General features: G+C 32.0%; 1 protein-coding gene and 1 long non-coding RNA gene across 3 annotated transcripts in view; both read left to right on the top strand.

The window, feature by feature from the left end:
* The window catches only part of LOC134686726 (intersectin-1-like), a 62,153-nt gene that overhangs the window by 31,202 nt on the left and 13,683 nt on the right, over positions 1-17,268 (top strand). For both annotated transcript variants that reach the window (XM_063546431.1, XM_063546432.1), the window contains exons 29-34: positions 606-727; positions 1,090-1,245; positions 1,771-1,810; positions 2,521-2,715; positions 13,602-13,723; positions 15,594-15,700. In XM_063546431.1, coding sequence (XP_063402501.1) covers positions 606-727; positions 1,090-1,245; positions 1,771-1,810; positions 2,521-2,715; positions 13,602-13,723; positions 15,594-15,700 — 742 coding nt within the window. The remainder of the gene's footprint in view (positions 1-605; positions 728-1,089; positions 1,246-1,770; positions 1,811-2,520; positions 2,716-13,601; positions 13,724-15,593; positions 15,701-17,268) is intronic.
* Positions 2,862-6,061, top strand: LOC134686727 (uncharacterized). The gene is made up of 2 exons (XR_010101654.1): positions 2,862-2,913; positions 4,963-6,061. It is a non-coding gene; the product is annotated as an uncharacterized LOC134686727 (long non-coding RNA).

Genomic DNA, 17,268 nt, shown 5'->3' with positions numbered 1-17,268 from the left:
TATTTTATTAGTGAAGATGGCATACTGACTTCCAGGTCAAAGATTTGGTGGGTAGGGTGTTCCAGGTCAAAGATTTAGTGGGTATAGGCGTTCCAGGTCAAAGATTTAGTGGGTAGGGACGTTTTTTAGTGCTGTTAAGTTAATTGAATTACATCATATTTATAATGTCACATTGATGAATACATGACATATGTTTTTCTATGTTGCGATGTATTGCTATTGTTTCAGAAAAAGGGAGAAGGTTTGGATCCATTAAAACGTTTAATCCCGCTGCAAATGTTTGCACCTGTCCTAAGTCAGGAATCTGATGTACAGTAGTTGTCGTTTGTGTATGTATTTTATACGTGTTTCTCGTTTCTCGTTTCTCGTTTTGTTTATATAGATTAGACTGTTGGTTTTCCCGTTTGAATGGTTTTACACTAGTAATTTTGGGGCCCTTTATAGCTTGTTGTTCGGTGTGAGCCAAGGCTCCGTGTTGAAGGCCGTACTTTAACCTATAATGGTTTATTTTTTAAATTGTTATTTGGATGGAGAGTTGTCTCATTGGCACTCATACTACATCTTCCTATATCTATGACAGTTCTTTTTATTTATATATTTTATAGAAATAGCATCAGTGATAGCAGCCTACAGTGCCACAGGTCCAGAACAGTTGTCCTTACAACCAGGTCAGGTGATACAAGTACGGAAGAAAAGTCCCAGTGGATGGTGGGAAGGAGAGTTACAGGTAGGTGTTACTTCCCTTTGATAAAAACTTGATATGGGTTATTTAAGTAAGGAAAAAAATTAAAAGTAGTTGGATAAATGGGGAATTAATATTTGTCTGCAAAATCAGGTATGCTAATAAAGAAATGGAAGGAAAATCCCAATATTCTAAGAAAAAGAGAATTAGAGTTATAACTAATCTTCCTTTGTAAATTGTAATAACTTACTCATGCAATATAAAATGTTAGAATTTTAGGAGATTCAGAATTTGTATTTTATCCAAAGAAATTCCTTTTGTTTCCAAAATTAGCTATCTCTCCATTTATGAATTGCAACTTGCTTCTTAATCAGATAGAAAAAATAAGAATACATTATCATTTTCAGGCTAGAGGGCAAAAGAAGAAAATTGGATGGTTTCCAGCAAATTACGTCAAACTTTTGGGAGCCTCAGGAGGATCTCGCTCAACACCTGATAATACTCTACAAGGTCAAAAACCAGAACAAGACCAACGTCTGACACCTACCCCAGCTGTATCAGTTGTATGTATTGATGTAAATAAAATGTCATAAAGATAATGATATACTTTGTTCTGATCTTTCTGTGTCGTAAATTTGAAAAGGAGAGGAGAAGGTTTAGTAGTTAATAGGTCAAGACCAAATAAAATGTTATGCTTGACATAGCATTTTTACTTTTAAAACCTCACAATAATATCTGAATTCATAATATATGACACCAAACCTATATGGTTTTTATGTTCCTTTGATGTTCTATTTCCTGCTTGATAGAAAACCTACTGATATATTGTCATGTTCATGTATATTTGTCACATTAAACAATGGTATTATAAGAGAGCATAGTTTAACAATTCATATTTGTTGTTTTAAAAAAAATAATCTAATTCATGTATTGAAAAAATATGCACTTATTTTGGTTATTTGGCAAGTGGTTGCTTTTTCCACTTGGAAATTCCAATAATAGCTGATAAATTTTAATGTCTGCAACAAATTTTTAGTAAAGAATATTCATAATTAGCAAAATTAACTTTTTCCGTTTTCTGTTTTCAGCCCAGTATATCTCCAGCAGTCACACCACAGCCATCATTTAGTAAGTTCTACTAGAAGTATAGTTCTGTAGGATAAACTCTTTAAGTCTGAATATAATATACATGACAATCATAGACTCATTGATGATATAAAAATTACAAAAAAACTCACATTCCGTGGCAAAAATAACCAAAAGAAAACAACAGGACACAAAACTATATATAGAAACTATTTTAAGTGTGAGCAACTCAAACCAGTCTCAAAGGCAGACTCTGGAAGGGTGGATTCTGTTCTAGATATGACACCTGTGGTGGTACTCTAATAAAATAGGTTGAGAGCCGTGGTGTAGTGGTTAGTGCATAGGACTACTAACACAAAGGTTCCTTGTTCGATTCCCGTTCGGGATGAAAATTTCAGGAACTCAATTTTTGGCTCTCCCTTGACACCATTTGCGAGTAGAATTAAGGAAAAAATGATAGTCCGTCGGAAGGGGACGATAAATGGCTGACCCGTGTTAAGAGAGAGACATATCTCTTGCAAGTTAAAGACACCCTTGTAGATTTCGAAAAAGAGTAGGCTAATACCGCTACAATGCAGCACTCGCACCTGCAAAGTGGAAAGGGATTAATATAAGTTGCAAAACTTGTTTCCCAATCCACTATAAATAAATATGTTTAAAACTAAAATACATTGATAAACTATATCAAATGATAAAGCATCACACAGTAGCATTCTTCTAAATTTATATATTTTCAAATTTCTTATTTTCAGTTGAGCAAGTGTTAGCTGTTTACCCATACATTGCACAACACGAGGATGAATTAACATTCCATAAAGATTCTGTTATAAATGTTTTAAATAAAGACGACCCGAACTGGTGGAAAGGGGAAGTTAACGGACAAGAAGGAATGTTTCCATCAAATTATGTAGGACCACTGACCACCTCACCTCCACAAGATAATACATGTAAGTCAAGTATAACATCAAATTATGTAGGACCACTGACCACTTCACCTCCACAAGATAATACATGTAAGTCAAGTATAACATCAAATTATGTAGGACCACTGACCACCTCACCTCCACAAGATAATACATGTAAGTCAAGTATAACATCAAATTATGTAGGACCACTGACCACCTCACCTCCACAAGATAATACATGTAAGTCAAGTATAACATCAAATTATGTAGGACCACTGACCACCTCTCTGCCACAAGATAATACATGTAAGTCAAGTTAAAAAAGAAAAAGAAAGAAATCAGCCCTTTCATGATGGAATGATACCATGTCATTTAATGTCTAGAAAGGACTTAAGCTGAGGCTTCTTTCTACACATATTGCTTTTGCAAAATTGATATCAAAATAAACTTAAAAATACTGCATGTGCCACAAATAGCGATCAAATGGTAAAAGTAGTTTTTTTACTGTATCACCAGCCTGTCAACACTAAGGTTGTGAGCTGAAAACCAACATGCGTTAAACTACAATCTTGCTTGACCAGGGTTTTCAGTTTTTCTACTTAAGGTTGGTGGTGCCCACTCAACACTCAAACTTCCTCTATCAATTAAAGCTGCCTGCCACAATATATTCAGTAGTGCTGAATGTGGCATTAACACTAACACTGAATCAATCAAATAGGAAAATTGTTGATGTTATGTTATTTGTCCTTATTAGAATGAGCTTCACTGGAGTGTCCAGGGGGGGGGGGGGTCTGGGGGTTGGAACCCCCCATTTTTTTTGGACGAGCAATGCATTTGAATTGAGAGATATAGTTGGAACCCCTCCCCCCTTTTTAATATGGCTGGATCCGCCCTTGGGCTTTTGAATCACATCTATGTATGGCCATGCTCATTTGATTTAGGGGCAAATTATCTAATTACAGATTAATCTTTCTTAAACTTAAGTTATGGCACCAACCTCTTTTAATGGAAATGGCTAGTACCTTACTTTGCTGTAAAAAAAGATTTCATAGTTCTGTTTGTATCAGATAACTCTCTTGATTTAAAAATCATAGCCAGGAAGGGATTCAACTTATTGACAGTCATAAATAGTTTAAAATATTTTAAAAGTTCTGAAATCAATTTTATTATATTTATTAGATTGAGATTATACATAGATTATTAATCACTCAGTGGAAGTGACTATTCAATTTTAATCTCATGCAAGTGACTTAGTTTTTGGAGGTCATACTTGAGAATAAACCTTATATCTATGTGTTGACCATTACTTGACATCTCAAAGGTTCCATTGAATTCGTAATAGAAAATGTCTTGATGCTGTAAAGGATATGTGACTTTTGGATGACTTCAATTTTTCAAATGTTGAAGATTCTGGGGTCAAGTGTCACTGATTCTCATATAGCAATAAGGTCTAATGTTTACAATAACTGCAAACATATTTTAATCTGATGCAGATCATTTTTGTGTAGCTTGCAACTTTTGTAGTGAAAGTAAAATTTTGATTTAGTCTGTAAGTTAAAGTTTTATAAGACCTCAAGTACTTTGTGAAACGTTCATGGTTTTTAAAGAAAGTGGACAGAATATTTTTTATCTGACATCAAAAGACAATGAATAATGATTTGGCTAACAGTGCAGACTTCCCAAGGAATAGGGATACAGTGCTTTACAGTAACTACTAAAACATTTTATAGTCTTGGTTATTATCTTTTAATAATTTTTATATTCTTTTCTTTATGCATACTTGTAAATGTGCTTCTGTTATTGTTATATGTTGGCATAAAAAAATAAAAGCTGGGCATCCCTTTTCAGACATTTGAATACCTGTTTGCTTCATGTGCTGGTCTCTGTAGTGTAAAGAGTAATGTCCCCTGATACCAGACAGTTTATTGGAGATCATATATATGTATGTGTATATGGTTGAAGGATTTGTTCTTATAGTGTCAGGATGAATTTTTTTTATCCAATTTTCTTATTTTGAATTTAATAGCTTTTTTATTCTAATACCTTTAACCATATACACGTTGTGGTGTACTATTAACTTTGATATTCCATGCATCAAGCTATAAATATTACCAGTGAAGAAGTTAAATAGGGACAAACGAGATATATCATGGATTATCTATGATATTTGAGCTATCAAATGTTAAATTTATTGGTGAAATTGGTTTTTAGCATGGGTATGTAGTTTTCTTATTGGGATTTTATCTTCTCTAATTTTCTAACATGCTTACCTCCCTTTTATATTTTCAGAATGAAGATTTGAAAGGTGTTGGTGGTGTCTGACAGAAAACATTCTCATGCTTTTATTTGCCAGATTATTTTGTCTTCTCTGCTTTGCCATGCTTCACATACTCTGTGTTTTTAAAAATGGGACTTTTATTAATTTAACCTAAGAGATTTTATATATTGAGAACTGCATGATGGGTTTGCTTCAGAAATTCGTTAAAAATATTTTTTTCCAATTTATCAATAATTAATGCATGTACAAATCAAATTAAGCTCAGCATGTTAGCTGTTCATTTCTAAATTCTACAGTATCAAGATTAGTTATTTTTTCAAACTTAGTTTTGAGTCATTAAGATCATTTTCAATTTTGATATTTATGGTATTTTCTTTATCTTTTTCACTGAAATTATGTTTATTTTTATTTTTGGGGGAGGTGGTAGGGACAGTGTTATGAAGTATCTTTTTTTTCAAACTGTTAACTCTAAAATGAAAGCATATGCTATATTTACCAGCTACAGGCTGATGAGTCGTACATTTCAATGCTTAAGAAGTAAAATACATTTGGGAGTGTTTAATAATAATCATGCATGACCTTGAAACACGATTTAGTATGGCACAAGTGTTTATAGAAATATGAACTTCCAAAAGGAAGGTAGCCACCGAAGCATGGCAAAGCAGAGTTAACCAAGAAAAGCTTATAACCACACAAAAGTCACCTGACAGTGTTAACAACTTATCTGTAAATGGTAATATGCTTGTGGGAAATTCAAAGGGAGGCTGTGGGAAATATAAAGGGGAGGCAATCTGTTTAGAAAGAAGGGGAGACAACTTTATTTATTTATTTTTTTTGTTGAAAAAAAAAATGCAAATTTATGTCAACTGAAGAAATTTTTAGAAAAAATATTAATTAAGACAGCATGATGATTTATTAAGATTTTCTTTGAAAAGGGCAGGTGATTTGTTAACAGTGTCAGTCGATAAGTGTGGGTCAGACACCAGCTGACCTTTAGCCTTTGAACTTCACTCTTACCTTATAATTTCTCACTTGCATATTACCATATTAATATACTTCTGCTGTGTAAAATATTATATTTATTGTAAAATGATAAAGGCCAGAATTGTGTTTCTCCTCTGTTGACTTATGATATTGATACATATATACATTGATGTGATACTATGAAGTCTGCTACTCCTCCGTTAGTATAAAGTGGGCGGTATTTCTCACTAATTTATCAATTAGGACTATCAAAAATGTCCCCAACGAAAATGACATGGAAATCAGTGAATTAAAACAACACAATCAAGTTTGTCTGTAAAAAATGTGAAATTTAAACTTGGTGATAAAGCACTTATGGTGTATGTTTTACTTATTGATAAAGTTTAAGGAATTTATATGTTATGGAACAAATTCATGTAAACAATTTAAAACAAGTATATTTAGACATTTGTAAATGTAGTCTTGAAGGCTTGAAGTGCAATTTTCAGCAGGTCTGGTTCATATGAGTAAACGACATAACAAGACATGTTTATTAAGATGTATTGAGTAGCTTAGATAAATTACACTTGTTTTGTTTGAAGTTGTTTATTTAGCTATGCAAATATTGTATGCGCAACACATGTAGAATATTTCAATCACTTTTAAAAGATAGTATTTAAGCTGCTGAATAATTATTTTAAAAGTTGTCTTAATATATATTCTTTTCACACCAAATTTTTTTAATACCATATCTTATAAAAATATGTTTGCAAGTTACAATTCTTAAATTTTTTTACAGGGAAATAACATTTTTATGTGAAGAAAAAGATAATTATACCTTTTTTCTTGCACTTATACAAGATAGAAAAAGAAAAAAAAATACTGTACATTCCCCAACACAATTTGATAATCTGAGTTCTCTTTCCCATGTTCATTCTCAACTCACAACACGAACCTTATTGCTGAAGTTAATCATTTACAGTCATTAAATATTATAACAGGTCTCAGAATAAGTGGATTTTGATTTGAATAATTAATAAAAATAAAAAAATTGACAATATTATATATCCCTTTGATTTTTTGAAGATTTCCACATTTTTTCTTCACTTTTTTCATAAAACTTTGTATCATTCCATATTGATTACTGTGACTTGAAACTAGTATTCACTGTTAGAGGTGATAAAAGTAATATTTGATGCAGATATTTTTCTATGCCACAATAAAGACCATGGCATGTGTTTGTGAATAATAGACACCTTCTTCAGATTTCATGCAATTACTGTAAATTCAGAAATTATTGCGTGAATTTATTATTGCGATTTTGTCATTTTAGACTTAAATGCAATTTTAATAATTATGATTTAGAGAAAAACTCTGTTTAATTCATATAAAACATTTCAAAATGCGAGTTTATTTTATTGCATTAACAACTCTGTCGCATTTTTAGCAATAATAAAAACCTCACAATAATTTCTGAATTTACAGTACTTTTTTGCCTCCATTCATCTATATGAAATATTGACCTGCCATAGGATTAAGAGTCTGTTAATTTATAGATGGTTATTTATTAGTCCATAGAAATAAAATAAATAATAGAAATGTAGAGATAGTTATAGTAATAATGGTATTTGAAAAAAAAAACCAGAAATTGATTAACAATGATGAATTGAAAACTTTCAAAATTTAACATTCTTTAGAGAGGGGGATAGGACCTTTATCAGGACTCTGGGATCGAGTGTTTTTATTTAAGCTTCAGACTTCAGGATTCCTTCGGGATCCTGGAATTCTTTTTTTCAAATTTCGGGATCCAGGATTTAATGTTATTCAAATTTGGGACCTCAGGATTTCATGTTTTTAAGCCGGGGATTTCGGGATCAGGATCCCTCCTACCCCTCTCTTTAGATACTACTTCAGCAACAATATATCAATTAATCATAGAGAGAATGAATTTTTAAGACGTATACAATTTGTATTGCAAATAAAAAAAAAATCTCTTTGCTAAAGTATGAGAAGAGAAACACATTTTAATGGTGTCTTCAACCTATGCCAACATTTGATAAATATATTTTCAACCTATGCCTGCAAAAAAAAACAATAGTTGGTTTCATATTCATACAAAGATCTCTTTAAATTTAGTAATGTTTTCAATTTAGTAGTGTTGTTAAATTCTGAATTATTTTAGCCTGTTACATGTATAAGTTGTAGATTGAAGTGTTTGTGTCCTATATAATACCTTTCTGGAGTTTGATAAAGATAAGGTTGTAATTGATAGAAGTTGATATAATTATTCAGTGTTCATATATAGCAAAGAAATTATGCAATATAGTGAGATTGTAGCCATATACTATCAAACGTATTCTATGTTGTACCAATCTAAATATCTTGTAAAACTATATAGGATCAGATGATAAAATAGTTAATGTTTTCAGTTCAGTCACATGAAAACTTCGATTCAACACACAAAAATGAGGGGCCTGATAGGGGGGGTCTCATCAGGATTCAAGAGTTGATTTTTTGTCAATCACGATTCACAGAAAATAAATTTCCATAATCACGGATCATCAATATTTAAAAAAAAAACAAGCTGTAAAAAAACGGATCGGGATAGTGAAAATGAACTTGATTACAAAGAATGAAAATAACCCATCAGGCCCCTCAATAACATGTCCTGGATAGAAATTTTAAAAATAAAAACCGGTATCTAAATTTTTGAAAATGATGTTCTTTTGCAACATGATAGGGCATACATTAATCAAATCTTGCAGTATGGCTAGTTAAGCCCTGATAAAGGCACTGTTGTTGAAGACCATAGTTTTTTGTTGGTGATATATTTATGGTTGCTTTCCCCACATCTAAGTTTTAATTTAATCTGAATATTCTGCATATACAATGTATTATAAAGATTAGCCCTTGCAAAACCTCTAATAAACTATATATAATTCTAAATTTAATAGCTGCTTGCTCCAGATTTTAGGAGAATATTGGTTATGGTATGGGATGGCCAAGAACTATCATATTTTTGCTAATTATATTTAACACATGAAAATCTCCATTTTACAAGCTTTATTTGAACCAAAGGTTTTAGGTATGCATGTCAAAAACTTGGAAGATGTTTTAGAACCACGGCAGATGTAAAAAACATTATCAATATTTAGGAAAAATCATAATTTTGAAAATACGTTTAAACATTTGTATCAGACTTACAGGGGAGGGATATTAATAATTATCAAGCTATGTCCAAATCATTTATGCCAGACATGAGGTCAAGAATGTTCACTTTTGATTGAACATAATATTTTTTCCAATTCTATGGAACAGTGTACTAAAAGTATTATACATTCAGGAATGTTATGAGGAATGTTTATATCCGATATTTACTCAGTCAAATGTGATTCAGAGTTGAGGAAGGTCACTCTTGAAATTTCTTGCTTGAGAGTACACATGTACCTAGATGGCTCTTTGAAAATGTCTTGAGCCCCTGTCATTGACATTACACCAAAATCCACATTACACGGGGGGGTCTCTTCCTATAAAAAGGTATATACATATGTGCCGCTGGAATGGGTCCCTTTTTTGATCCGTCAAATATATCAATGGGGTGCAATTTTACCGAGGAAATATATCAATAGGTAGTAATTGACCGATTGTGATATATCAATGGGTCATAAATATATGAATGGGTTATGATTTCGCTGTGAAATATATGTATAGGTAGGGATTTCACAATTATTCAATATATGAATGGGGGGTGTTTTTAAAATCCCAGCTGCACACCTGTACCCAAAATCCCATGTTGAGACCCCCCCGTGCCACATTACAACCATATAAACTGCTTGGATTAAGCTCAGATGGATGAAGTAACTTCATTGACTCAGTTCGCGTGTTTAAGTATTGAAAACGTTGTATTGAAAGGTTGTCAATAGATTGAGAAGAAATTTCAGCATAAATAAACTTCAATGCAGATATGTGAACTAATTAAATTTAAAGTCTTAAAACTAGTCAAAGAACATGTACATTCAAGGTATAACTTTAAAGTTGGGCATAGTCCATATTCATGCTCATGCAATATTTGGACTAAAGTACACAGTAAATAGCTTTTAAAAATACCAAATAACCACATGCTCTCAATTTTAGTCGATTTCATTTGTTTACAAGATTTGCAAATAGAATTGCATGTGTTGAAGGTGGTATGAAATCATCTTAATCATTTTGAATTTTTGACCACAATTGCAAAAGGTTCAATATCAGAACAAAAAGTAGACATGTTTAAAGACCCTTACTTTGACAAAAAAAATTGTCCAAATTTTAAATTCTACAATTTCAAGGTCACAGATTTGTTAACGGTAATAATCCAATTTTCAGTGTGAAAGATGAGATCTATAAAATTAAGTGCTTTCAAAAAGGCAAGAATTTTCAAGAGTTACATTTCTCAATATATATATACACTTATCAGAATACATCATACATATTATTATTGTTATTAGCAATTTTCTGTTATATTTTGTAATATTATTAATTTGAAAGCTTTATTGTCAATAAATTGTTGTCATTGTTGTCTGTGTTTTATAATTGTGTGGCTTCATTACAACATTTCAAGTTAAATTGGAAACATGCTGCAAAAGACCGATAGTGCTTTTAATTGTCCCTATACTTTAGGAGTAGGGTTCATTCATGGTAATGGTTAGGTTAGGGGATGTTTTAGGTTAGGGTTATGTTTTATGGTTAGAGCTAGTGTTATAGTTAGGTATGGGTTAGGGTAAGTTCAGAAATACTCTAAAGTAAAAGAAGGCTATTTTAATTACAACAAAAAGAGTATCTGCACACCTTAAAAGCAGTAAAATCATTCTATGGATATCTTTTCCAAACTGCTGTCTATACTACTCTGCTCCTACTTTGTAATTTCATTTGAAAGTTGCTGTAAGTCAATCAGGCATCTTATTGGATACATGCTCTAAAAGAACAAGATAGTTATCTATGGATCCCATTTAAAGGCACACTTAAGGTGGTACCTAACACTACAGGGAGATAACTCTGTAAAATCAGCTAAACGTTTTAATTACGTTGTGATATTAAGGGAATATTAAGCTTCTCAAAGTCAAACTGCTATACAACCAGTGTAATTTTTCTGATAAATTGGTTGGTTCAATCTTTTTTAAATTTTTATACTTTTGTCAAAGGATCAAAGAAAAAACTTGTCAAAATTTTATGAAAATTAAACAAGCCAAATTAATTTTAGTGAAAGTGTTAGGTACCACCTTTAGTATGACTTCATGTTTGTAGTCTAATGATAATAATTTTTTTTTATGGTATTGGTGTCATTTAATTGATTTTCTCTCATGATCCTTTTTATGCCCCATTTATGGGCATTATGTTTTCTGGTCTGTGCGTCAGTTATTCCGATCATCTGTTATTTCATTCGTCCGTTCGTCCTGCTTCAGGTTAAAGTTTTTGGTCAAGGCAGTTTTTGAAGAAGTTGAAGTCCAATCAACTTGAAACTTAGTACACATGTTGCCTATGGTATGATCTTTCTAATTTTAATGCTAAATTAGAGATTTTCTTCCATTTTCACGGTCCACTGAACATAGAAAATGATAGTGCAGATGAGTACTGTGTACTGGGGACACATTCTTGTTCAAACATGGGTTGCAATTGCTTTACAAATGATTTGTCCTTATTTTGTCAATGACAGAGTTACTAAAAATGGGTGCAGTTCAAACAATATACTTCAGAAGAAAAAAAACATGGCAAAACCTTAAATGTCACGCATGAAATATAAAAAACATCATGCAAGGCATTAAATGTCTCTCAAGAAATGAGACCTATTAAGATACATCAAAATACAACATCAGATTGGTCTGTCTGTTCTTCATCTGTTACTGAAGGGCCATCTATCTCAAAACAGCATGAAAAAAAGTCATTTTGCAGAAAATATAATGCAATAATTCCAATGTTATCTGTAAAGACTTCAAAGGAACCAAATAGTTGATTCATGTATAAACCAATTTCATGACATGATGAATATGAATTCTTTCACAGTCTAAATATGTGTGTAAGTGTTGTTTAAAATTTTGATCTGGTTATAAATGTTGTGGGAATGATGTAAAAAATAAAGCTTTTTTTATGTGGTACCATTGCCAATAAGACTATTATCTAACAGGTCAAGAATCTATAGGACACTGTACAGTCTTCAACAATATTATAAGCACTGAGTATCCAAATTGCACCTATTTATCAAAATATCAACGGAAATCTTACAATTTGTATTTTCAAGATTTGATTCTATGCAAGTCTTTCAACATAGGTAAAAATATTAAGATATACACAAAACGTTTAAAGTATTTATCAACCGATGAAGTGTTTACTGAAAAAGCAAAATGTATAAATATGTCGCCATCTAAAACCATCTAAACTCATGGTTTACCTATTCATATGAGATGCATGAAAATTGTTAATCCATCATTTATAATGAGTCCACAGTAACAGGTTTTCTCGAGCAACAGAAACACAAATGTAGCATACTGAACTATAAGTAGTATTTGTTCCTGTTGGATTTTTTACCTGCATTATTTAATAAACAAGCAAACAGTAAAATTGAGAATGGAAATTCAAATGGGGAATATATCAAAGAGAGACAACAACCTCATCAAAGAACAGATAACAGCTGATAGCTACCAATGGGTCTTCAACGCAGTGAGAAAATCCTGCACCCAGAGGTGGTCCTCAGCTGGCCCCTAATAAAAATGTGTACTAGTTCAGTGTTCATTTCAAGAATAGAATAACATGACATTAGTATTTTCATTCTTTTCAAAAGATGGTGTCAATCATGATGACAAAATTAGATAAACGATATTCTCTAATTCTTCGTCAATTTATCCCTTTCTGCACCCATTGTATAAAAAAATTTACTTCATTGGTTAAAATCCGATTATGACGTCGAATTTTCTTATTTTCCTCTGAAATTTCCTATTGTGAAGGCATTAAAAAAGGCGACCATGCCTGATGACGTCACATAGAAAGAACACATCTTTTTGCAAATCATTTGAAAAGAAGAAATAAGTTTGCCTGTATAATGTTAGAAAATCATTAGAGAAACAAATTCCACCACCAAATCTCGTGTAATACGATATTTATCCACGCTCGACAGTTAAATTTTGAATATTTAACTGTCTCGAGTGGATAAATATCGTATTACACTCGATGCAGTGGTAGAATCTATATTTCCTAGTGCAGTGTCAAGTTTGTTTTTTAGTAGTCTGCTTGTGTCACAATCAACAGATATGAAATGTAACATGTATAAGTAATCTATGATTTTACTGCTCTTGAAAGGATACATTTGCCTTAAGGTTTACATTGAAAGATAAATCTGCTCCCACTTTGTTTTGTGAAATTGCAAATATATAAAAACTTGGGACCATCATTTGTTACAAGCATACAAGATGAAGTTATAATGTATATATGGTATTTTTTTAACTTGACTTTATAATCAAAGAAAGAAAGATCATTGCCACACTCCAACCATAACTGAATATTCAAATGCTGACAGTTCAAAGAATAAAGGATTTTGATTACTAAAGCAAGATAAGTAGGTACGAATGTCAAAGGTGAAAAGCCGAGTGTAAGTTACTGTTACTTTCAAAGTTTTATCCTTTACTTTATTACTCATGGATTATATTTTTATGCTTTTCAGGGTCGAGTGATCCAGCAGTACTGGCTACAACTTCACCAGAGGAAAGTAAACGACAGAATCATATCCATGAGTTGTTCAAAACAGAAGAAACATACATGAATGATATGGAGATTGTTTTGGAGGTAATCTTTAATGTGATTGACAGACTGTGAATATGACTAAGAGGGTAGAAAAATTGAATGTCCCTACTTCACACACACACATACACAACATGAACATCCTATTAAAGTCAGTTGATTGTTTAGTGGAGTTTTTGCTGTTCAATGGTGATTTTTGTCGAGCCTTTGAATTTAGTTGAAAAGGAAGGATTAATTGATCCTACAATCCGGAGGCGGCGGCGGTGTCCACAAATATTCACTCTGTGGTTAAAGTTTTTGAAATTTTAATAACTTTCTTAAACCATACTGGATCTCTACCAAATTTGGACAGAAGCTTGTTTATGATCATAAGATAGTATCCAGTAGTAAATTTTGTAAAAATAAAATTCCATTTTTTCCGTATTTTACTTATAAATGGACTTAGTTTTTCTGCGGGAAAACATTACATTCACTCTGTGGTTAAAGTTTTTTAAATTTTAATAACTTTCTCAAACAATCCTTGCAGTGGTTTGTACCACACTTGGACAGACGCTTGTTTATGATCATTAGATAGTATCCAGAAGTAAATTTTGTAAAAACAATAATCCATTTTTTCCGTATTTTACTTTAAATGGACTTAGATTTTCTGCGAGGAAACAACACATTCACTCTATTGTTAAATTTTTTTAAATTTTGATAACTTTCTTAAAAACTTGGACAGAAGCTTGTTTATGATCAAAAGCTAGTATCTAGAAGGAAATTTTGTACCTGTGTAAATGTATTTTACTTATAAATGGACTTAGTTTTTCTTCCAGTTAACATTACATCCATATAAAAGTTTTTAAAACATTAATCAGATTCATCCTGGATATTTCAAACTTGGACAGAAGCTTCTTACAATCAAAAGATAGTTCTTACATTCAAAAGATAGTATCAAGCGGAATATTTTTTCCCTCATTTTTGTTGAGCCTACAATTTACAGCAAAAATAGGCGAGACACTGGGTTCCGCGGAACCCTTACAAATTTTTGCATATTAGCATTGGCACATCGCATTTAATACCATTGAGGTTATTTGACTCTACCCCCTCAGTCATGGTTTATTGATTTTGAGATTTTGCCTAGTTTACGTGTATTAGTTTGTGTTTAGGTTTGTTCAAAGGGAACTACTGATGATAAATCAATAGTATTTTGTATGCAGTTGTATCAGCATTCACTACAGGCACAACTCATTTCCATTGAGATTGTTTAGCCATGTACCTTCAGTCATGGGTCATTGACTTAGAATATTTGCAATACTTACATGTTAAAGTGTTGCTATTTTAATTTCAACATTTGCATGATCTTAATTACAAAAAAGCAAGACATATCTCTGTGATAACTTATCACTATGAACTAAACATGATTTTGAATTTTCACTTGAACTTTTATTTGATTGTTGCAATAAAATCGGGCAATAACCTGGATTTTGCTTGTATGCATTGAAAAGCCGTATAAAAAAAGACTTACAAAAGAGAGGTATAAATACCAACGGGTCATTCATACTCATAAGTCAAAAATCAACTAACACAACATCAAACCTGCATATATTTGAGGGGAGTAGGAGGGGTCCTGATCCTGAAATCCTGGGCTTAAAAACGTGAAATCCTGAGATTTCGAAATTTCCAATAAAGAATTCCCAGATCCTGAAAGTGCCAATCCCGAAATCCCAAGCTTAAAAACACCCAATCCCAGAGTCCCGATAAAGGTTCCCCCCCCTCATATTTGCCATATGACATTCAGGTTTAAAAGGAATCTCTAGATCATTATGCACAAATATATGTTACCCCTTCAAAAACCTAACTTCATATGTATTTTTTGACACGCACATAAGATACTACATATACATGTATTTATAGATATATATTTATTTTGTAGGCATTTTATAACCCAATGCGTGAAGCTGGAGTGATGACAGATGAAGAATTAGAATCAGTATTTGTAAATTGGACGGAACTTATTTTATGTAACACAAAACTCTCCAGGTAAATTATTTAATATTTATGGATTGCAGTTTGATTCTGATAACAATATAAGAAATAATCTATAAGTAATTCAAATTGATAAAGTAATATTGGAAATTTTCCATACAACTAATTTGAAAAATGCTTGGTCTACTTAACTTGCTTTGAAACAGGTATGGGATTAAACAAGATCTACCTGTACATGCTCACAGACCCTTCCCAGCTCAACTCCCCCCTTTTTATACGACCGCAAATTTTGAAAAAAATTTCGTCGTATATTGCTATCACGTTGGCGTCGTCGTCGTCCGAATACTTTTAGTTTTCGCACTCTAACTTTAGTAAAAGTGAATAGAAATCTATGAAATTTTAACACAATGTTTATGACCATAAAAGGAAGGCTGGTATTGATTTTGGGAGTTTTGGTCCCAACATTTTAGGAATTAGGGGCCAAAAAGGGCCCAAATAAGCATTTTCTTGGTTTTCGCACTATGACTTTAGTTTAAGTTAATAGAAATCTATGAAATTTTGACACAAGGTTTATGACCACAAAAGAAAGGTTGGGATTGATTTTGGGAGTTTTGGTTTCAACAGTTTAGGAATTAGGGGCCAAAAAAGGGCCCAAATAAGCATTATTCTTGGTTTTCGCACAATAACTTTAGTTAAAGTAAATAGAAATCAATGAAATTTAAACACAATGTTTATGACCACAAAAGGAAGGTTGGTATTGATTTTGGGAGTTTCGGTCCCAACAGTTTAGGAATTAGGGGCCAAAAAGGGACCCAAATAAGCATTTTTCTTGGTTTTCGCACCATAGCGTTAGTATAAGTAAATAGAAATCTATGAAATTTAAACACAAGGTTTATGATTATTAAAGGAAGGTTGGTATTGATTTTGGGAGTTTTAGTCCCAACAGTTAAGGAAAAAGGGGCCCAAAGGGTCCAAAATTAAATTTTGTTTGATTTCATCAAAATTGAATAATTGGGGTTCTTTAATATGCCGAATCTAACTGTGTATGTAGATTCTTAATTTTTGGTCCCGTTTTCAAATTGGTCTACATTAAGGTCCAAAGGGTCCAAAATTAAACTTAGTTTGATTTTAACAAAAATTGAAACCTTTGGGTTCTTTGATATGCTGAATCTAAAAATGTACTTAGATTTTTTATTATTGGCCCAGTTTTCAAGTTGGCCCAAATCGAGGTCCAAAATTAAACATGGTTTGATTTCATCAAAAATTGAATAATTGGGGTTCTTTGATATGCCAAATCTAACTGTGTATGTAGATTCTTCATTTTTGGTCCAGTTTTAAAATTGGTCTAAATTAAAGTGCAAAGGGTCCAAAATTAAACTAAGTTTGATTTTAACAAAAATTAAATTCTTGGGCCTCTTTGATATGCTGAATCTAAACATGTACTTAGATTTTTGATTATGGGCCCAGTTTTCAAGTTGGTCCAAATCAGGATCTAAAATTATTATATTAAGTATTGTGCAATAGCAAGTCTTTTCAATTGCACAGTATTGTGCAATGGCAAGAAATATCTAATTTCACAATATTGTGAAATAGCTTTTTTTTTTTTAATTAAGAGTTATCTT

Source organism: Mytilus trossulus, chromosome 10 (assembly GCF_036588685.1).
Source record: "Mytilus trossulus isolate FHL-02 chromosome 10, PNRI_Mtr1.1.1.hap1, whole genome shotgun sequence".
Lineage (NCBI taxonomy): Eukaryota > Metazoa > Mollusca > Bivalvia > Mytilida > Mytilidae > Mytilus > Mytilus trossulus.
This window is presented reverse-complemented; position numbering and strand designations above follow the sequence as displayed.